Consider the following 22495-nt stretch of genomic DNA (forward strand, 5'->3'; position numbering starts at 1 on the left):
GTGTGTGTGTGTGTGCGTGCGTTCGTGCGTGTGTGTGTGTAACCGGTTCTCATGCAGAGCCTATCAAAGTTACTCACTAGAGGGAGACATTAACTACATGGCAGTGACACCAAGTTTTAAATATGACATAAGTTATTAAATAACATTTTGTGTGCACCAAATTATCAAAAAACTAATTCAAAAACAATTTCCCTTTGATAAATTAAATTCGATACATTTGATTTCAATAGTCTCTATAAGACTTTTATTTTGAAAAAAAAAATGTAAGTGGACTATCCCGGAAGTAAAATCATTTCTGAAGCTTGTGTCTGTTTGTACATTGCTGAAAATCCTCCGCAGGTAGTAATACAGGAGCCATATGAAGAGTTAGCACAATTTAATCTTAAACAGTCTATTATAAACGTACATGCATTGCAGAAGATAAAGCAGCTAGCTTGTAAAGAGGACGCAATTGTATTGATGTGGAATTGGACCAGGTATTAGAATACAAAAGGATTCCAGTCCAGCACAAGGTGTCGGGATGAGCTTCTTCAGTTTCGGACAAAGTGCTGAAATTGACGTAGTTTTAAATGATGCCGAGACGAGAAAAAAGGCCGAGCATAAAACAGAGGACGGGAAAAAGGACAAATACTTTCTGTTTTACGACGGGGAGACAGTCTCTGGGAAAGTCAATGTAACCCTGAAAAACCCAGGGAAGAGGCTCGAGCATCAAGGGATCAAAATAGAATTTATCGGGCAAATCGGTAAGTGCAACGCAATATGAACGAGCGATGCTTGATGACGTAACGAATGTGCTGTAATTTACCGCTCAATACAACATTTACATCTGTGTTTGTTTGCATGTTTTTTTTCCATGCAAGTTTCATAAAGGGGACTCAGACTGAAGCATTAAAAATGCTGAAGTGTCAAATTACAAAAACCTTGTCTCGTGACATATGACACATTAACGATGGTTGATTCGTGATCGAATCGTTCTTTCGAGTTGAATATTTTCAGTGAATCGAACGAACCGGTTCACAAAACAGGTCTTAACGATTCCTTCACGATTCGGATTGAATCGTTCTGAAATGTCTCCTCGATATCTTTATTCTAAAGGAAAAGATTAAACACTTGTATGCTATTCTGCATTCATCCAACAACTCGTTGCTCACCGACCTGTTGATCTGAGAACAGTCCTGTTTAGGCATTTTCTGTGATTAATCGAGAACGGTTGAGGTGAATAGATTTTTAATAGCCAACAAAAACAGAAATGTTACAAATAAATAGTTAAAGAAATAGTATAAACACTTTTCAGCTAAGAAAAGTAGATTAAATTTAGTTTTATTTAATGTATTTGCAAATTATATTTAGGTTCTAAATAAATAGCACAGTAGCCTATTAGCTGAATCATGAATACAACAAATTGAAATGGGAATTTCGTTACATACAAAATAAAGAAATACCCTTATAATTAAAACCCATTATGAACAGCAATATGTGATACTCATAAAATAATCATTGAATCGCTTTTTAACCTGATCTTTGAATCTGATTGTTCAAAAGAATCGATTCTCCGAAGTGAGTCGACTTCCTATCTCTAGTAAAAAAAAAAGAAAAAAAGGCGGTATAGAAACCACACCTCTGGATGCTTGCCACAAGCAATGGATCCTGTTTTTATTTTCAGTAATAATGGACAGTTTCCCTAAACCATGATTGTTACTCCTTGTTCTAAGTTAACGCTCTATTTAAAGCCATAAAGCATCACAAAGTTAAGTAACCTGGATGTATAGAAAATGTAAAATGTTTTCCCTGATATGTATAGGCTACATCTTTATATATTTTGTATTTTAAAAGGTAAATTCACCCAAACATTTGCTCACCCTCATGTTGTTCCAAACCTGGCGAACCTAACAAACTCAAACCATTAAAGAATTGTTGTAATTTGTAAGAATAAAACAGAATTTATTTATTTCAGAATTAAAATTTATTAAGAAATCACATTTTCTCTCCTGTGTGTTGTTCGTTTTCCTTGTAGAATTGTACTATGACAGAGGAAACCATCATGAGTTTGTCTCTCTGGTAAAGGATTTAGCTCGGCCTGGAGAAATGGCTCAATCTCAGACCTTTGATTTTGAGTTCACACATGTGGAGAAACCGTACGAGTCCTACACAGGCCAGAATGTAAAACTACGGTATGTGTTCCTGTCATTGTGTAGTTCAGTAAAGATTGTGTATGTGAGCTCACACAATATGTTGCACATTTATTTGAGATATATATATATATAACAATTTTTTTTAATGATTTAATTATAAAACCACATTTTTCCCTCAGCTATTTCCTGCGGGCAACCATCAGCAGGAGACTGAATGACATCTGCAAAGAGATGGACATCGTAGTGCACACACTCAGTACATATCCAGAACTCAACTCCTCCATAAAGATGGAAGTGGGAATTGAGGACTGTCTGCACATTGAGTTTGAGTACAACAAGTCAAAGTAAGTCTGGATAACAGCCAGAGGATGGGAGGTTTTTATGGCTTAGATGATTTGTAAATGTTAAAATAGTTCAATAAAATTCCTATTTGTCACTTACTGATATTTTTTTATATATTTTTTGTTTTTGTTGCATTTTCCCATTTTTTCCCCTCCTAAAAATCTTGAAAATGGCAGGTATCATCTGAAAGATGTGATTGTGGGGAAGATCTATTTCCTATTGGTGCGAATTAAGATCAAACACATGGAAATTGATATTATTAAACGGGAGACAACAGGGACAGGGCCGAATGTGTACCATGAAAATGACACCATTGCAAAATACGAGATTATGGATGGAGCACCTGTCCGAGGTATGAAACAATTCTTTAAGTAATAGATCACACATACATTTTTTTAATTATCCCATAATTTACTCACCGTCAAGCTATCCTAGGTGTATATGACTTTCTTCTTTCAGCCGAACACAATGGGAGTTATATTAAATAATATCCTGGCTTTTCCCAGTTTTATAATGGCATTGAATAGTGCTCCACAAAGAGCATTTATCCATCAAAAAAGTAATCCATACAACTCCAAGGGTTTAATAACTGCCTTCTGAAGTGAAGCGATTGGTTTTTGTAAGAAAAATCTCCATATTTAAAACTTTATGAACTATTGGCTTCCAGCAATGGGCGTATGCGCGTTCACAAGAGTTTTTTTCTTACAAAAAGGCATTTTTTAAAGGGATAATTCACCCAAAAATGAAAATTCTGTCATTATTTACTCACCCTCAAGTTGTTCCAAATCTGTATACCGGTACATTTCTTTGTTCTACTGAACACAAAGGAATGTATTTTGAAAAATATGGGTAACCAAACAATTGTGGGGCACCATTGCTTTCCAAAAAATCTGAATAAACCAAAAATTTGGTTACCCACATTCTTCAAAATATCTTTTTTGTGTTCAGCAAAACAAAGAAATGTATACAGGTTTGGAACAACTTGAGGGTGAGTAAATTATGACAGAATTTTTTTTTTTGGGTGAACTATCCCTTTAACCTCTTGGAGTTGTATCGATTGCTTTTATGATGGATGGATGCGCTTTTTGAAGCTTCAAAAACTCGGGCACTATTCAATACCATTACAATACTGGGAAGAGCCAGCCCAGGATACTATTTATTTAATATAACTCTGATTGTGTTCGCCTGAAAGAAGGAAGTCATATACACCTAGAATGGCTTGAGGGTGAGTAAATTATGGGATAATTTTCATTTTTGGGTGAACTTTTCCTTTAACACCTCCTGATGGTCACTTATATTTATAAAGATGAAGTTTCTGCTGGATCAAACGTGCTGTAAGCAATTTCTGAGAAACGCTGTTGAAAGTGGATCGAACTGAGCACCACAACACACTTGTAGCCAATCAGCAGTAGGGGGCATTTACACTCATGATGGGGGAGGAGAGAGCAAGAGGGAGATTTGAAGAGTGTAGAAAGAGAGATGGCTGAGAGACATTACAAAAAAAAGAAAAGGTCAGAGGAATATCATGGGGGAAAAGAAGGGCTATGATTAGGCAAGAGCTTTAGGACCCAGATTAAAAATTAAAAAAAGCTTTCCAGCGCTGGAGAGACATAAACGGATGCAGAGGCTGCATAGTTTCTGCTCCATGTGTGAGTAACATTGGTTTTGCCAAGATATGCTGTTGTTGTAATGTTAGCTATAGAAACAGGACAGTTTAGAGTGTCAATGTTTGTCTGGAGCTGGTGTGCTGCTTGCGACTAACAACCAACTCTTGCTTGTTTATACTCTTGTGCATTCTGTTAATTTTTTGGATCTTTTCGTTCGTTATTTGCGTGTTCGTGCATTTTGGAGGCGGAGCAATGACGGGAGGGGTGTGTTTGATTGGGTTGATTTCAAATATCAAGTGTTTCTCAGAAACCGCTTACTACACCTTTAATGTGAACCATGTTTACAACTGACTTGAAATGAAGTATACTGAATTATAATTTTATCTTTAATGGCTTTAGGTGAATCCATCCCCATCCGTCTTTTTCTGGCTGGGTACGAGATGACGCCCACCATGAGGGACATTAATAAGAAATTTTCTGTGCGTTATTACCTGAATCTCGTACTCATTGATGAAGAAGAGCGACGTTACTTCAAACAACAGGTTGGTGTTAAATAAATGAAAAATAGGAAGCTAAATATGAAAACAATTAGTCCACATGTTATGCATTTTGTGTTTAAGGATTCATACTTGTTTCCCTAGCAATGGTGAAATAATCATTAATTGTTCAGAACATGATCTATTTTGTTTGTTGTTATTTATTTATCATCCTTTGTGGATTCATAGGAGATTACACTATGGAGGAAGGGAGACGTTGTGAGGAAGAGCATGTCCCATCAGGCTGCCATCGCCTCCCAGCGCTTCGAGGGCTCGGCAAGCTCAGAGAAAGCACTCTCTCAAGCTAAAGAGGACAGCAACTAAACCTAACCATGTCAGCTAATCATCTCATGTGTGTATGTGTTAGAGAGAGTGTGTGTGTATGGATTTAAAGAAGGCGTGTGCTCCTAAAATAGATTGAGCAACGTAAACATGATATTTCGCATTCCTAAACATTACAGTTTATGATCAACAAGGTCTTAAGTAGCTTTTAAAAAAGGGATGAATGTGAAAAGCAAAAACACTGATTCCAAAAAACACGATTTGATATTTACAAATTCTTCCTGGCGGTTCCTCTGAGATTGTTTACTTTTTTTGTCCGCCACCCTGCAATTAATAGATTTATTGACCGTATATTTAATTGAAGCATTTCAGCTGTCCATCTAGACAACACAAACACATTCCATTTCTATCTTCCTTTACCAGCCTTTTTAAAATTCTGTATTGAATGTTCTGTAATTGTAGATTTCTTCTTTCATAACATACATTGCATACAGTGTTCAGTTTGTTTTCTAATGAAATGGTATTTAACTAATTCATATTTTTAGTGATTTTTTAAAATATACAGTATGCTTACCAATACATGCCTTTTTACGTTTTGTTGCCATTCCCGAAGATAAATTATAAGCACTTCAGGGTTTTTGCCAATGTAATTTAATGTCTCAGGAGGAACCCTAAACTCCATATCAGCCTCAAATTAATCACACATTTGTGTTTAGATTCAACTAACAAACCAAATTAATTTCCCTACAAGTATGTAGCTGAAATGAAATGCACCGGCATTTTATTTTAATTTTAAAGTCTGTTGGTTTGTATTGACGTAATAATACTTTAACAAGCTCCTTGCCATGTTTTAAAATGTAGATTTTTTTTTTTGGAAATTTAATTCAGTATTATTGCTGTTATGGTTTGGTTATGGGAAACCAAAATGTTTGACGTTGTTGGTTGAAATTTCTTTGGTAACAAGTACCAATACGGTTACTACATTGTCACAGGCTGTTTTGATGTTTAATGTTCTTTAATTCCTGTCAGTGAATAATTTCTATTTCTATTTTTTATTTTATTTTTTACCAACACTGGACATCAGCTCTCATATTACATGTCATTGCTCTAACCTTTTACTAACCAATATATGACCTGCAATCTTTGACCATACCAGTGCAACTTAGCACATTCTGATAAAGTGATCAGGATGAAGCAGAAGCATTAACACTTGGCGCATTATAAGGGATGCATGTCCTGGAAGTGATTGCATGGCCATTTTGAAATTGCAGGCCCATAGACCTCAGTCAGGGTAGAGACATATTTAATTTTTGACAGCAATGAAAACAGGCTGCGAGGGATATAATTACAGTGTGTTCAATGAATCGTGCTGTTGTTTAATATCATTCCGATTGTTCGGCTGACAAAATGTCTTGATCTAACAGTACGTGCAATTGTAAAGACTGTAAATCTATCCCTCACAGCCTCTGATGATACTGATACTGTATTCACCTGCGTTAAATTTAATATGGTAACCAAGGTTTATCACGGCTGCCTTTCAGAGCAGTGCTTTATTAGTGGCTCTCACTGTTGTGATTATTTCTTGTCATGTTAGGACCGTTGGGGGGTGTTTATCCGTCCGAAAAACCAGGATGAATCATCTCATGATGAGCTGCCTTCTTTGAGACTGCAATTTCACAACATTGGTCTTTTGTTAGTACTTCCATTCACTAAAGTAAGAAAATAAAAGATCCTTGTGTCAGGGAATGAATATAAACTGAGATCTAGATCTGAAAAATGATCGTGACATACTGATCAAACACACTAGGCTCTGAATATTGATTGCTAAAATGCCTTTTTTTTTATATGGCATGTAAAAGAACCCTTGCTTTTGGTGTCAAACGAAAACATGACAAGGCCTGTCACTGAGGACTAAAGCTCACGTTTTGATGTGTACAGTAAGTGATACCTCTGCTGTCTGTTTCTCAAATCTAAAGTATCTCTTTGCTGAATACTCATGGCTCTATGTGCCAGACTGTGTTTACTGACTTCATGTATATGATTTAAAAATTAGCACTGTGTATCCTTTCAAAACAAAGAAGGAACCAAGAATGAATTGTTTCCTAACATTCTTTACATTTATCATTGTGCAAAAAAAAGTGCTGCTTAAAACGGCATTAGATAACCATATTTCTATATTAATATTATGTATGTACAGTATATATTTACAGAATTGTACGTATATGATTTAGAAATCACTCTAAGGTACTAGCAGAGTTTACAAAAGGGATTCTAGAAGATTCTAGATCTGTGCTAATGTCAAACAGGAGTGCAGAGCACACGTGATCTAAATGCTCTTTCAGTACTTGTGCTGTATATGAAATCTGTTTTTACTCTGATTCCTCAAAAAAGAAAAACGCTCTTTTCCCTCATAGAAACTTCCAGTGTGTCATGTGTCCTCATTTCACCAGCAATGGCACTCAGTTGGGGAAAATAAGGTGTGTAAAATTAATGGTCTTATATATGGGGGAAATAACACGTTTTGAGGGCAATTCGGTATCTAAATGGTTCAAATCAGTCAGCAGTGGCACTTGGTAACCCCTAGAGGGCAGACTCGCGCCTCATTTGACTAGTCAGCAATTTATAGCCATTTTGATGAAAAGCATTAAAGTGTATATATCTGACTGGCCACATTTTTTAATTAATCAATGTATCATGGTTTCTGTAAAAAGCAGTTAAGCAGCACAACTGTTTTCAAAATTCTTAATAATAAGAAATGTTTCTAGCAGTACTAAATCAGAATATTATAATGATTTCTGAAGGATCATGTGACACTGCCGACGAGTGATGCTGAAAAATCAGCTTTGCCATATATATCAATATATTACATTTGAAAATGAATTCAAATAGAAAACAGTTATTTTAAATGGCAATAACAAGTTACAATTTATTGTAACTTGACAAGTATAAAGGGAGATCCTCTAGCCGATGAGTTTTCAACAGTGCTCTGGCTTTGAGGAGATTATGTTATTGATCGTCTGGCCGTGGTGCTGACAGCTGTGTTTTCCAAGTGAATTCTGAAACAGAGAAGAGAAACCTGGATGAGTATTGATCATAGCTGAAGTCCTCATTCTCTACATCTGCAGAATTCAAGCCCATACACTAATGAGGCCTGAGGAGAAATAACAAGCCTTTGTGTTCAAATCCTGAACTGAATCTGTCACACAATATATAGAGTAGCCGTGTAGCAGACGTTTTCCTCAGGGAGGCAGTTTTGTTCCTTGTGAGCAATAAAATCACTTTTCATTTAGGAAAATTCGATCTAATTTCTAAAAAATAAATAAAAGGTTTCGGTTGCAATAATACTATTGCTGTCGATTAATCGCAATTAATTGCATCAAACATAAATGGTTGTAAAAATATAAAATGTCAAAAATACATTTTATGAATAAACATGTCAATGGCAATTTTTGTCAAAGGTGACAGTACCGTCTTGCCCTACAAAAGAACTGGAGGTTAATTTGGGCAGCATTGTTACTTGCTATCACAGCATAAATAGTAAATGCAGCTGAAACAACATCTCAGCTCGTTAAATTAAGTGGCCAAATTATTCAGACCTCTTAGGCCTTCAGTGTTTGGAGGCGTGGAGCTAATGGGCCAGTTTCAATCCTTCACCAATAACCACAGCAACGCTCCAAGCGCAATGCTCAGCTGCACAAACCCGGTTACCATGGCGATGGGGCCTCCGTCATTCCGAATCTTTTGACTGTATTGTGGAGGAGAGTTGCGTCTGTGTGAGCAAGGGGGAGTCTTGCACAGGAAATTAGGTCATTGTGTGTTTCTTTTTATTTTTTTAATTGCAGATAATGCAATAAGGATGGAGAGTGAACTTTTAACATGAGGAATAAGATAATCTGTGACCTTATTATTATTATTTTTTAAAGAAAGACATCCCTGTTTTTGGTTTGGCAAGTGGACGGTGCTTTGAATGATGTTTTGAGAGGGTTTTTGCATGGAAACCATGCAGCTTTGATGACAATTGTTTTAAGATCTAAGTGTTTTGTAGTTATAGAATACATTAGACAATGATTGACACTCCCATATGAGATGATGTCATATTTGATTTGAGCTTTGCAGAATATTCCTCCCCCTTCATAAAGACCCACTACTGTTAGTTTCGGCTCTCTCCTCCTTCATATTAACCATTAATGGACTCACATGGTTTGAAGTCTATTAGACAAAGCAGTGCCACATGCATACAGCCAACAAATGAACCAAACTGTATCAAATATAATATATTAAAGCATGCTAGAATTATTAACCATTTGCAAGCAGCCAGTAGTAATAATGCAAGTACGCTTGCATTTGTATTTTAGTCACGCAGCTTCAAGCACAGAAACACATTTCTGAGTAAATCTGGCCACATGGAAAGGAAGCTTTACTATATAAGGACTGGACATCCTGTGGTGTCTAAGCTCTATTAATGCAGCGTGTGCCACACTCTTGTTGTTTCCCACAGTCATCTGCTCAAAACTGTGAAAGCATTGTCTGTAATCCACAAAATCAGATGCTAATCCCTGGAATATGGCAAGCCAATTTTGAGCAGCTTGTATGCATGCAGACACATGCATGCTGGATAGCGTCTCTAACTGTACGGGTCTTTTTAAAGGCTGAGATGCCGATTAAGAGCCGTGAAGGATTAAGGGCAGCAGGGAGAGTGGGATAACACATAGGAGGTGTGTGTGACGTAGAGGGCGGATGGGTAATACGATGACTAAACTAAACTGGCTCTTTATGCCCCATCAGGTCCTATAAATCACAGTCTTTGTCTTTGCTGCATTTCTGTCTCTCTGATTCACTGGATGGCCTACAGAGTCAGACAAATCTCGGGGTCCAAAAGTCTGAGACCACATTGGCAATCTGTGATTAAATATCTAATATAGACCAGGAAAATGGAAACTTTAAGATTTGAAAAGTTGAAATAGGATGCATCAATTAAAATACAATAGAGGACAATACATATGCCAATTATTTTCATAGTATGTTTGATAACTGATAAATGTCAGATTATTAAAATTCTACACTATTTTACGAAATATAAATATTATATAAATATATATATTTTTTTAATTGCTACAAGCAAATTTGGGTATCATAACTTATAATGTACGTTTAAAAAATGGATACTTATTTTGAGATTCATATATACAAAATATTACATTTAAAATTACTATTAAGCAATTAGTGTTTTTAAAGATTAAGATGTGTAGATGATGGAAGAGTTCATCTAAATCTAAGAGAAACGACACACAAAAATTGGCCAATACAGATGTCAATAATTATTTTCATGTTATGTTTGATTACTGATAAATTGCAGATTATTAAAATTATATTTTGTCTAAATAAATTATTTTAACTGTTACAAGAAAATTTGTGCACAATTAAAGGCACAAAACGGCAATAACCAATATTTTACTGATATAATGCGCATCCTTATTTAAACAAAGAAATGTTTACTTAAAATGAATAAAAACATTTACAATTCTGTCACTAATACAAAGTTCTGTCATGAAACTGCTCAACCTTTAAATACTTGGACAGAATTTGCTGTAGCAGTTTGCAGCGTACTTTCAGAAACCCTCCACCTTCCCCAGCTCCACCTGTCTAGATCTGCTCTGGATAATTCATGCTATATTGTACAGCAGACAGTATGTTTTACTTGCTCACAGCAGTGTGTCTACTATGTATCGGCAGTAGCAAACCCTGTACTTGCTCTGCAGCAATAGTGTAGAAGATCTATTCTGCCAAGACCAAACATATCAACATTGTCATAACCATTACCATGCCAAACATGGTCATGACAGAAATTAAATAATCAAATTTGTGACATTTGATAGTATGTTAATTTTAACTTTTCACTTAGTTATACTAATAATATAATTTGTAAAACAATTATTAAATTATATATATATAAAAAAATACAATATAGAAGCATTTTCAGCTGTGCTCTCGGCCTTTTGGACCGCTATACTACTACACATGACCCTGCAACATTATTAATATACTGTAATCTTGCCATATTTCTATCTTTAATCTCAATAGGAATGACTGACAGCAAGGAGCCGGCGTGCATCTTGTTAGCACGGCTTTCTCATTGAAAATCCCTTGAGCGTGCTTTGAGGGGTAATGAGAGGGGGATCCTGCCAAGAGACCCCTGATGTGTCCGATGACAAGCGAGTTCAAGGTGTGAATAAAGCCCCACTACAGCTTCTCTCCATTACCTCTGTTTTTTTTCCTTCCTCATGAATATGGAAGGATTTGGCTTATGGCAGATCGAGAGAAAGGCAGCGGGAGGGGTAGGGGGCGGAGAGAGTGAGGTGCATGAGGAGAGGAGCAGAAGGGGGAGGGGTGGCGAGGAGGATGATTCCGTCAGTTGCCGTAGCAATGCGCAGGCTCCGTGGAACAGGAGAGGACGGCTGCTGCTTAATGATCAGAAAACAACACTCGGCGCCTCGGCTGGCTTAGAAAAGACGCCGTGGACTAGAACAGTGTGCTGAGCGGCCATCACGACACAGTGCTTGCGTGTGTGAGATGGGAATGAATGTGTCCGGTGTTGTTTCATCCCGACCAGGATTTGCTGATGGTGTTTTCGCTTTGACTATATTGGAATAGCCGGGGCTCTTTACCCAGATATACAAGAAGAGATTCTTCTGCAGGTAATTTGTTCCTCCCTCTCTCTCCTCCATCACTCCGTCTCCATCCCGCCATTGTTTTCCTGTTATTCCCTCTGGGAAATGGGGTAACCTTGATCTCCATCCGTTATGCATCCATCCCTTTCTTTTCTTCCATTTTCATTCTGTACATATTTGTAGAAAAAATATTATAATTATTTTTAATAAAATTTGCATAATATGAATATTCTTCCTCCATTTGGATAATCAACAATATTTTCAAATCCAAGTGACCTAAAGAAATGTTTAAAAATTCTTCATCTACAACCGTTACAGTGGGATGTTGTATTTTTTTTTCTCTGCCATGCTTTATGATGTGATCCGCCATATTTCTTCTCATCATGGCTCGTCAATTAATCTTATCTTGTGACATGGTATATTCATTTTTCACAACATAGGTCACACCTGCCGCAAGTACTGTTAACACTCACAAATTCATTCTGTAATCCAAATTTATCCTCTAAGTAGTGCATTTGAGAAATATCTCTTGGATTTATCAGCACGATGATAAATATGAATGTAATGCACATTTATCACGTCATCCTCAATGGAGGTCGCACAGCAAAAGTGTTTTATTCCATTAGTTTATGTTCCATCGATTGATTTGAGGTCAATGTGGTATTTACACTCCTGCTCAATTCCACCCCCTTCCCCAGGAATTGTGAATAAGGGTTGTATCACTGTAACATTGAATTACCTTTGGTCATTGGGTTTGTTCTTTTTTTTTGCTGGTTTTGCCCATAGGCACAGAATTATGGGTGTCGGAAAAACAAATCAATGAGTAGCCAAAAACTAGGAAGTGGAAAAGGTCACGACCTTAATTCTGACAGTCAGACACATACACACTAGGGTAAAATAATATCACATTGCTGAGTAATGTGATGTTGGGGTAAAAGCTTATGCAAGCCTGTTTTAAACGGATTTTTATCCTGCAGTCTTTTAGCTTTGACGTTAAGCCTGATAAAGCCTTTCAAGCTCATTCATGGCAACTGTCAGATCACAGGACGAAAAAGGACGCATGAACTAATGTTATAATTACTCTCAGACTGAACTTGTTCATTCCAATGAAGAGTGAATCTTCATTCAAGTCATCTTGAGTTGAAGAGAATGCAATAGCATCTGTTTTGGGAAAAATTCGCTTTTGCCTAGAAACTCTCATATTGTAATATTTAATTTGCTAAAAATAAATGTTAATATTTTAAATCGATATAGTGTATTTATAAGGCACTAATGACTAGAGAAAAAGCTACTGTACATATTTTAGCATTTTTTTTTTTTTTATTTGTTCGAGAAAGTGAATTTGAATGAGCAGTAGCTATAATTGCTGTTTGACTTCGGCTGCCTCACACACCAGGAATTCATTGGGAAAAATCCCAGAGGTTCTGCTGAATCAACCGCCATGCAAATTAAACACAATTACTTTCACTCTGCTTGAGCGAAATGCAGTGATTCGTGCCCCATGCTAGCTTAGTGGAAGAGAAAGAAATTAATTTAACGAGATGTCATCTGAGAAAAATTGCATAAGTCTAAATGTTCATAGTTAAATAAGCCGTACAAAATGTTCTTGACTGTTAGGAAGCCATTACTGTTATATAACTTCATATTCAAATACAGTTTTAGCAGTTTAAGATAATTGAAAAACGATTTGAAATAGTTTTATGTTTAAGACGGTGATTTGAGCTGTTGAATGACATATTGACGTTTATCATATTTTTAATCAGGGATTGTTGCAGTGCCGACCTCCACGTGACTGTGCGATCAAGAGGGCATCAGGATGGAGGCCCCTCTGGTGTGCCTGGATGAGGAATTTGAGGATCTGCGGCCCTGCAAGATGGAGGAGCTCCAATCAGAGCATCCTCCATGCCGGCCTCACAAAACAATTCCTCTGGCCCCGTTGTGCCGTGAAGACTTCTCCGAGCTAGAGAACTTCTCCGAGATGATGAGCTTCAAGTCCATGGAGGACCTGGTCAATGAATTTGACGAAAAGCTGAATGTGTGCTTTCATAATTACAACACCAAGACAGAAGGCCTGGCACCCGTACGCAACCAATCTCACGCCGAGGAGGATGAGGAGAGGCTTCAAGATGAAGAGTAAGCAAGATCTGTTTCACTTCCAGAATATATAACGTAAATTAATTAATTAATTGTGATGCAATTGGCTTCAGGTTTTTGCACCATAAAGTATCACCAAATACATGTATGGATACTGTTATCACTGCTGATAAATATGCCCATCCAGTTGGCTCTCTCTGCCAATCAAAGTGAGGACATGTCTCTTTGCCAACTGCTCTGTCAATCAAACTTTATAAAAAAAACCACCCTTTGTCCATCACTAGCGCCTGTCTGTGTGCATGTGTCCATGGTTTGGCCGTGAATTATTCAGCAAATTTTTATACGCCTCAGTGATTTTGTTTGTCCTGACTTGCCTGTGCTGGCAGCATGTCACCATCCTCTCTTTGCCATCAAATCTGCCTCTCGCAAAACAGGACAAAAAATCTCTTGGTCTAAATATAGCGCACATGCGTTTAAAAAACAGTCAAAACGTCATCACTGATTGGGACTCTAGCGGCAAAATATACACAAATATGGGAAGGAAATAAAAAAAGAGCATTACAACATCAGAAATGTAGCTTTACAGTAGGGCATTTGCTTCAAATGTAATTTTTTGGATGCTTTTTTTCAATCTGTAGCATTTTAACAGATAAAAACAAGTATGTCTTTGGGATTTTCAGTATTTGAGCATCTTGCTCATAACACTCTTAGTTTGTGCTGTAAATATGTTGTTGATTTATGATTTGTTAGCATGTTATTTTCTGAGTTTCCTGCTGTGATGTGTTCTCATTGCCCGTGGCTTTTGTTATTGGCTTGAATTCAGACACAAATCTGTCCTTGCGCTAGAATTCAGCCTGTGGCTGTGCATCTGACAAATTACAGAAATAAGCCTGCTGCAATTCCTTTTTTTAACCCGCGGTTGGTAAATATTCTAGATGAGATGTTGCTTTTAGAGATCTTCAGACAGTAAACAGAAACTCCTTCAGACAATGACATATGGGTAGACGATGAGTCTGTACCAGTTTGGTGTTGTTGCAGGGCTGGAATGGAGGCTGGTAGGCTTGTGTCTGTATGCCCTCAGAGATCAGCACACTTTGAATGGCCACTTGTTCCCTGGATGACTAGACAGAGGCACAAAGAAAGTGTGGAGAGTAATTTCGGCATGTAGATGAATAGACAGAAAAGAGAAAAGAAAGAAAGGAGAAAGAAAGCATTGTCACTAGCCTGGTTATATAAACATGGAAAGCAGCTACTTAAAGAGCGTCTTAAACATGTTGTGGCATCAATGTTGTGCACAAATGCATATAAAATGAATCCTGTACATTGGATCTGTCTCTACATTCCCAGTGCTAACAAATCATAATTAATACATATAAGTGGAATTTCTTATTAAAGTCATTGTTAAAGAATGTATTATTCATAATTCTGAGAATGAATGTTTCATTTGTTTCATATTCACTGTGTGTCGGTTGGAACATTGTGTATATAAATGTCCATGCATGTGTCTTTGTAGTGTGTGGGATGCTCTGACTGACAACTACATCCCCTCCTCTGTGTCCAGCTGGGATGACCCCACCTCAGAAACACTGAATGGCAACCTCTCAGATCAGGAGGTAAACGTAAGCTCTGCTCTGATAACTTTCATGCTGTTTACATGATAACATATTTTTATTTCCAGCAGGGTTACTGTATAGATTAGTGCTATAGGACATGACTGTACTTTACATCTATTAGTAAAATAAAATGTTATGGACAACAAATTATTTGCCAATGCAGGCACAACCTTTTCTATTAAATGGGCTATATGTAAGTATTTTTATAATAATGGCTTTTTATTGACAATCTGTAAACAGCTAGTAACAACACTTAAAAAACAAGACCTTCCGTGACCTAGTTTGTTTATGAAAGCCTGTAGACTGATTTTATGTGAAGGACTCAGGGCAGTTTAAAAATCAAAAGGTTGTGAATTTACACGTGCTCCCGAGAGCCTCTTCCGTTCTATGACACATTAGACAAATGCTTATACAATGTTCAAGTGATAATGTCGAAAGAGCCACTTTTTAATCAAACTATCATAATAACAGTGTTATGTTACCTCATCTGTCGACATGATGCCGATGAATTGCAGAACTGGTGCAAACATATCCACATCAATATGATTCAATTCTTTCTTTACTGCTGCTTTCTCACCTGTCATTTTTGTTGTGTGCTTATTTTGTTATTGAGAGGAAAGTGCGCACTACATATTTACAGTACATATTCTTCTAAACGTCGCTCTCAGCAGCATGGATGACGTCTGGATGTTCGTTAACAGTATATTGAAGCAACATCTATTTACTTCTAAGTAAAGAACGAAAAAGAACTTTGCCGTAAGTATATCAAGGCATTGAATCACGTTCAGTCTCTTTTATGTTAAAGAGCACCAGCAATAAGTTGCTGGCTGCAGTTCACTTAACGGCCACTGGTGTTGCTAAAAACAAGGGTTTCTAATTTCTACATATAGCCCCTTTAATACTTAGCTATATTTTGATATGAATTAATAATAATATGAATTATATTATATTAATGGAACTGAATTAAGTTGCAAAGCAATTGCCATTGAAGCACTGGCCAACGAAAAACCCTTCTTGAAATAATAGCATTCTCCTTAATTGAAAAAGCATTTATTTCCTCAGAGCAAATGACTGCAGCACTATGTGAGAGTACAGCTTTGCTCTCTCGATTCAGGGTGTGGTATGTTTATGCCAAATGGACAGCAAATACAGTCACTGGCTGCCAAAAACCGAACCTGATCTACTTTCTCTGACATTCAGCCTGTCACAAGTTTTGCAATAAACAGTTTCTATATCACAAACAAACAATCTTACAGAAGTCTCCATGCCTGACTGGCAGACATTTCCGTATTTTCTTTTATATTCTGTCATCATGATGACACAGTTACAGTCTTCATAAATATTATGCTAATTACCAACAAATGCAGTTGGTCAGAGGACTCAGGGTAATCTAATAATGTTAGCTTTTGATTCGTTTTAGTAGTAAAGTACAGGAGATGAGAAGTCAGGTTTTTGTTGTACATCAATGTGGACCAGAAGAACTGTCAAGCATTCTATAAGCTACTTTCTTTTAGCATTCTATTAGCATTAAAAGCACTCTCCTCTGCACATTACCAATGAGTGTAATGGAACTATATGGAGCCATTACTCGCTACCATCTAGTCCTATTGATACTGCTAATGCTCCTAAACATGTTATGAAATATTTCATTGTCTTGGCTTTAAAGATACATGAAAAAGATGAGGATGAGATGAACGAGAAGAATGAAAATGCCAATTGTCTGCGTGAAGAACCTCTAATTACAGCTGATCAGGTGAGCCTAACCTAAACAGATGTGTTGCACTGGTAAAAACAGATTATATGCTTGTTTACAGTAAAGAATTATCATTTTTGTTTTGTCTTTTGTGATTTATGCTTTCAAAAGGTTAATAAATTAGTGTGCCAGCATTTTGAGGGTGATACATTTAGCCTAATACTGTGTTTGAGGGTTTGTTTACATCGGCAGGTTTACACTTGAACAGTAGCCTAGTTTTAAAGCTTTGCTAGATTTAAAATCAAGTGTGCTATTTATGGGATTGCATTTATTAATTGCGTACAAAGCTCAAATTCAAAACTACAGTTCTACTTGTGTCCTCAAAATTGTTTAAACGTCCACTGAAATCTGTAATTTACTCCCTCACCAGGTGATTGAGGAGATTGTGGAGATGATGGAAAACTCACCAGATCCCGGAGAAACAGAGGAAGAGGAGGACGACGATATCGGGGTCTCTTCCTCTCAAAGCAACCCCTCCCTACTGGAGGAGATCCGCATGCTGTCTCAGGCCTCCAACAACAACTGCTCTTATGAAGGTGCACAGATAAACCTGCAATTAATAAATCAATTCTTTAGATGAAACTATACATTGAGATGGAAAAGAAAAGTACTAATAGGCTACTGCTTTAAATTTAGTTGGTATCTACATGGACAGGTAACAGATTATGTTTATATTTATGGTTAAAATACAAGCAACATCATGAGGTTCATCAGCAAAAGTCATTATTATGAGAAGTACCTTTATATTGCTAGATCACTGTCAATATAAATATGCTTTAGATCACCCCAGGAATAGAAACAGATGTCTATTGAGAAAATAGTTTCTATTTTAAACCATGTTGTTTCAGATTCCCACGGACATATGAAACAGATCATGTTTTTGAAACCAAAGATGCAGTGGAACAAAAGTCGACTGAAATCAACACTAAAGAAATATTATGTTAAAGCCCAAGATTAGTCACACTCACAGTGTGAAAGTCAAGTGTTGCTCGCTTTTCAAAACTAGATGTTGTCATGCCGTTTGTCATGCAGGTCTGAGGCTGATGCCGAGCTCCGCGCTGCTTGACATCTTGTGTCGGGTGGAGGCGGCGATACGAGAGTATTCGGAGGAACTGGTAACTCAGCTGGCCCGGAGGGACGAGCTGGAGTTCGAGAAAGAGGTGAAGAACACCTTCATCACAGCTCTAATGGAGGTCCAGAACAGACAGAAGGAGCAAAGGGAGCTGAGCAAGCGCAGGCGTAAGGACAAGGCCATGAGTCTACAAGGATCTACTCGCTCCGAGAAGATTGGGAGCATGCCTGCGAAAGTAAGTGTGTTGAAAAGTAGATGCATAATGTTTACCTCAATTCAGTCTCCAGACACAGACATCTCTCTCTCTACGGTTAATGGATCCCAGCCCATCACTCTTTAGCTGCACTTAGCACTTACTGGACGAGCAGAGGAAGCATTCCCCTGCAGTATGAGCTGTGAAGGCAATACTAGCTTCCTCTTACTGTAATTCCATTACATCATGCAAGTAACTGCATCTCTGTGTCCTCAACATCCATGTTCTCACAGGGATGGGATGATCATTTTACTCATTTTGTACACAGAGACTAGAGTTAGTAAATGTGGCTAATTGTGAATCTCAAATTGAATATACTATGCACCATTTTCATGAACTCGGAAGCCTGGGATTTTAGCCAATAAAAGTGAAAGGTTGTCGTTGTTTTTGTCGAAACTGCAATATAGAAAAAGAAAGTAGAAATTTAAGTAGAAAGTACATTTTTTTTGGTCATTATTATAATAGAAACCGATAAATATTTTCATTTTATGAAACTGATAAATGGCTGATATTATTCATTTTTTAAATATATATAAAATATTTATATTAAATTATTTATATTTTATTTTGAATATATATATATAATTAAAATAAAACAATAGAAATAAAATTAACCGTTTTAAATGCTTACCAGGTCGTTTCTCTAGCTTGCACTGTACTGTATGAGAACAGAAACCTGGTACTAAATATTTTATATTTGAATGTTTCGCAGCGCTTCAGCATGGAGGGTCTGTCCAACATCCTGCAGACAGGGATCAGACAGACCTTTGGGACCTCAGGGACAGAAAAACAGGTGAGGAGGAGGAGCATTTCAGTTAATGTGCTGGATTAAACACATACAGTATGCCGGTGTAAAATCTGATCGTAAACTGTGTCTGTGTTTTTCTTGTGTGTGGTCAAAAGTACCTAAACACAGTCATTCCATATGAGAAAAAGGTGACTCTTCCATCTGTCGATGACTTGCAAATGCTCACAAAAAGTAAGTGTACTGAACTGCATTAATAATTAAACTATATAACATAGGGCTCTTCTGTAGCTCAACACCAAGCTCGTGGGTTTGAGCTTGAACTGATAAAAATGTAAGTGTATACATTGAAGGCTTTGAATAAAAGTATCTGCCATTGCATAAATGAAATGTAATATTGTTTTGCAGTTCTGTACGCCATGAAAGAAGACAGTGAGAAGGTCCCAACCCTCCTGACTGACTATATATTAAAAGGTAAATCTAAAATATTTTCACTGTTCCAGAATTAAGATTTTTTTTATTTATTGTTCCATGAGGTGTATTTGAGGTTTTTATTGTGATTGATTTATATAGTATTATTAACTAACTGTGGCTCTTAAATAAGTCAAAAGATAAATATACACGGCCCGGCCCCAAAAAAAATGGAATATGGAACAATGGAAATAACATCAGATTTATTTCCATCAAGAGGCGCATCAATTTTTGATCAAGATCTTGTATTGACAATGCAAGAGTCCAGCACTCTGTAAAGTCTCCTCCAGGACATCCCAAAGTCTTTCAATGAATTTAAAGATCTGAAGGCCAATTCATGTGAAAATTATTCTTCATGCTCCCTCCCAACCATTCTTTCACAATTTGAGCCTGAGAAATCTTAACATTGTCATCCTGGAATATGGCCATGATGTGTCTTCCTATGGTTGTTTAAAAAATGTAAAGCTACACACTCCATCAATTATGGTTTGAAGAACTGTTGCCGAACATAACATACTAAAAACATGATATAATCACTGCAATAATGATTAAATCATAGACTCTTAATCATTTGCCTATTTAAATCCAAACAGCGACTTTTTCATGGTCCGGGCAGTGTAGATATAAGATATAGAAATTGTACTTTTGAGATAATAATGCATTTAATTCAAAATCTGGATTCCCAGGGTAATACTGTTCTCCAGCTCTAAATATTCTCATAAATGCATATATGTATGAAGAACATCTTATCCTAGACTTTTAGTAGCATTGAGCCCATTAATACTTTCTCATATCTCCCTCCTGCAGTTCTGTGTCCTACCTAAAGTCCTGAGCGTGATCTGCTGTCGGTGAGACTGTGGAGAGTCCAGGCGTCTTCGCTTCTCCTCTCCCAGTTCTCCAGCCCAGCTGCATGAGCTCCCTTACCCAGTATCAGCGAGGGACCCTGAACATCTAACCATCCTTCTCTTGCTTATCTAATGACCTTTGACCTTGCTCATCTCACTGCCCTTCCTGTATTCACATATCTACGACGTTCATACCACAGCGCCTGGTGCTTTACATGTTTTCTACTATGTACGTTACTTCGGGCCGAAAGCCATATGGAACGTGTAAGCGTAACAGGTGACCTATAATCGGTTTAACTCTACGATCAGGTACTATTTTTATTTTGAAAGATATGCATAACATAAGGCATTTTACTTGATAATTCACATCCGTTCTGAACACAGGTGATGATGAGAAGGGCATTAATCACAATCTTCTGAAGGCGCAGATGCATTGAATTCGAGAGCACATTTGAAAATAATCCATCCAGACATTCTGCTTTTTGCCGTTTTAGTATTGTGGCTTCATTTCAGCAGAGGTTGGTTGAAGATACAGCATGTTTTAGTGTTCTACATTAATGCCAAGTTATAGGGAGAAACCTTGTGACTTTTCTTATTTTGGGTAACCTAAGATTTGTTTTTCATCCTATGTATGAATTAAATATAGTTCTACATAATGTGGTTTCTTTGATGATCCATTTATCTAACTTTTTTTTTATTATTATTAACTTTAACTTTCATTCATGACTTGTGCTTCTTTAATGTATATATTTCTTATTTACTAAGGGACATGGAGGAATGTGAAGTATTGCTGAGTTACAGTTCCAATAAATGTCAAACCCTGTAAAATACTGAATGACTGATTCATTGTAATGCCGCAACATTCCACTAGAGGTCAGTCATACGCAGGTAATCATAAGCAAAAGCGTATTGACATTACAGGAGGATTTGATGAGGCCTAAAGTTAGTGAAATATTATGCGTACAAGTGTTGGTTTGTTAACCCTAATAAACAGGTGACATCAAAACGGTTGATAATACCATAGCCTACTCATTATTTATTAAAATTTTGAAAAAGTTTCTAGAGTCATGGTGGGCATGGTGGTGTGTGAATGATTTTTCTATTTCTGCTTTATATTAACGTTACATGATACATTATAATTATTTATTAAGCGGTGTTTAGTCCCCCGGGACTGATTCATTTTAACTTTATGAAGGGATTTTATTCTTATATATTACAAACCGTGGTGTTTATTTGTACGTTACTTTTGTCAAATATTTGAACAATAATATAACAATATTATATATATTTGAAATATATCAAATGTTAGATAAAATACAAAAACACTAATTCATTTTTGCTCGTGTAAACATCTTGACTATTGTGGAGATCTACTGTCACAGTCACGTTAGCTTAGCAATAACGGTTACTGACCCTGCTAAAATGCAGCTTATTTATGAACACAGAACGTGCTATGTTTGATATTTTCCAAATAGTATTAATAACGTATCACTAGAAATGTCATAAAAAACTATCTTACCTGGCTTCCGCGGTCTTCTTTTTAGGAGAGTCAACTGAATCTTCTTAACCATTCACTTAAAAGTTTCATTGAAAAGTGCGCGAAAAATCATGCGCATGCCTGTTTTTATCGTGCATTTTTATCTTTAAGTTAATAACTTAACGACACTTTTTTTTTTGTTTAGCTTCCCCCCCACCGAAACACTATTAGACAGCCTCTTGGTTACTTGGCAGATATCTTCTAAACAGGTCATTAATTAACAATTAAACAAATAGCCTACACATGAACTGTAAGATACAGTACGTAAAATATATTACCGTAACTTTACGACTATTTCCTTGTAAATAAACAGCTAGACTGATTTTTTTACAGCCAGTTTCTTTTATTCAAAATATGAAAGTATTTTCATGTCCATAGATGGTACATGTCCTATATTACAGAACAATTTGAGGTTATCAGTCTGCAGATGACACAAATATTGACATGGGTACAGGCAATAAAACATTTCTAATTAAATAAAAAATATTTTGTGCTTGGAAAGACTGTCAGTTGCACAGTTGAGTACATAAAAGTTTTTGTTTGGA

General features: G+C 36.7%; 3 protein-coding genes across 5 annotated transcripts in view; 2 read left to right on the forward strand and 1 right to left on the reverse strand.

Annotated features, from left to right (window-relative positions):
- foxo1b (forkhead box O1 b) overlaps positions 1 to 1231 on the reverse strand; it is a 29573-nt gene extending 28342 nt beyond the window's left edge. The window contains exon 1 of the mRNA XM_079600760.1: positions 1156 to 1231. The gene's annotated coding sequence lies outside the window, so the exon portion shown is untranslated. The remainder of the gene's footprint in view (positions 1 to 1155) is intronic.
- On the forward strand, positions 260 to 7320 carry vps26bl (vacuolar protein sorting 26 homolog B, like). The gene is made up of 6 exons (XM_079600761.1): positions 260 to 743; positions 2015 to 2171; positions 2312 to 2476; positions 2651 to 2826; positions 4481 to 4623; positions 4807 to 7320. The coding sequence occupies exons 1-6, from the start codon at positions 521 to 523 to the stop codon at positions 4939 to 4941; spliced, it is 999 nt and encodes a 332-aa protein (XP_079456887.1). The 5' UTR covers positions 260 to 520; the 3' UTR covers positions 4942 to 7320.
- A 3953-nt stretch (positions 7321 to 11273) lies between these two features.
- Positions 11274 to 21476, forward strand: fez1 (fasciculation and elongation protein zeta 1 (zygin I); the record flags this gene model as incomplete). Of its 3 annotated transcripts, none has more annotated exons than XM_079598886.1 (10): positions 11274 to 11594; positions 13331 to 13700; positions 15175 to 15274; positions 16941 to 17027; positions 17398 to 17563; positions 18060 to 18334; positions 19065 to 19145; positions 19256 to 19331; positions 19506 to 19571; positions 20376 to 21476. In XM_079598886.1, exons 2-10 carry the CDS (start codon positions 13384 to 13386, stop codon positions 20390 to 20392), a joined length of 1185 nt encoding a protein of 394 aa, XP_079455012.1. In that variant the 5' UTR covers positions 11274 to 11594; positions 13331 to 13383. The 3 variants fall into 3 exon arrangements, with proteins under 3 accessions (XP_079455012.1, XP_079455011.1, XP_079455013.1); XM_079598885.1 differs by having other exon boundaries at positions 11281 to 11594; positions 15175 to 15280; positions 20376 to 21427; XM_079598887.1 differs by lacking the exons at positions 15175 to 15274; positions 16941 to 17027; positions 17398 to 17563; ... (3 more) ...; positions 19506 to 19571; positions 20376 to 21476 and having other exon boundaries at positions 11301 to 11594; positions 13331 to 13704.
- Positions 21477 to 22495: the final 1019 nt, after the last annotated feature.

Source organism: Phoxinus phoxinus, assembly GCF_949152265.1.
Source record: "Phoxinus phoxinus genome assembly, chromosome: 23".
Taxonomy (NCBI): domain Eukaryota; kingdom Metazoa; phylum Chordata; class Actinopteri; order Cypriniformes; family Leuciscidae; genus Phoxinus; species Phoxinus phoxinus.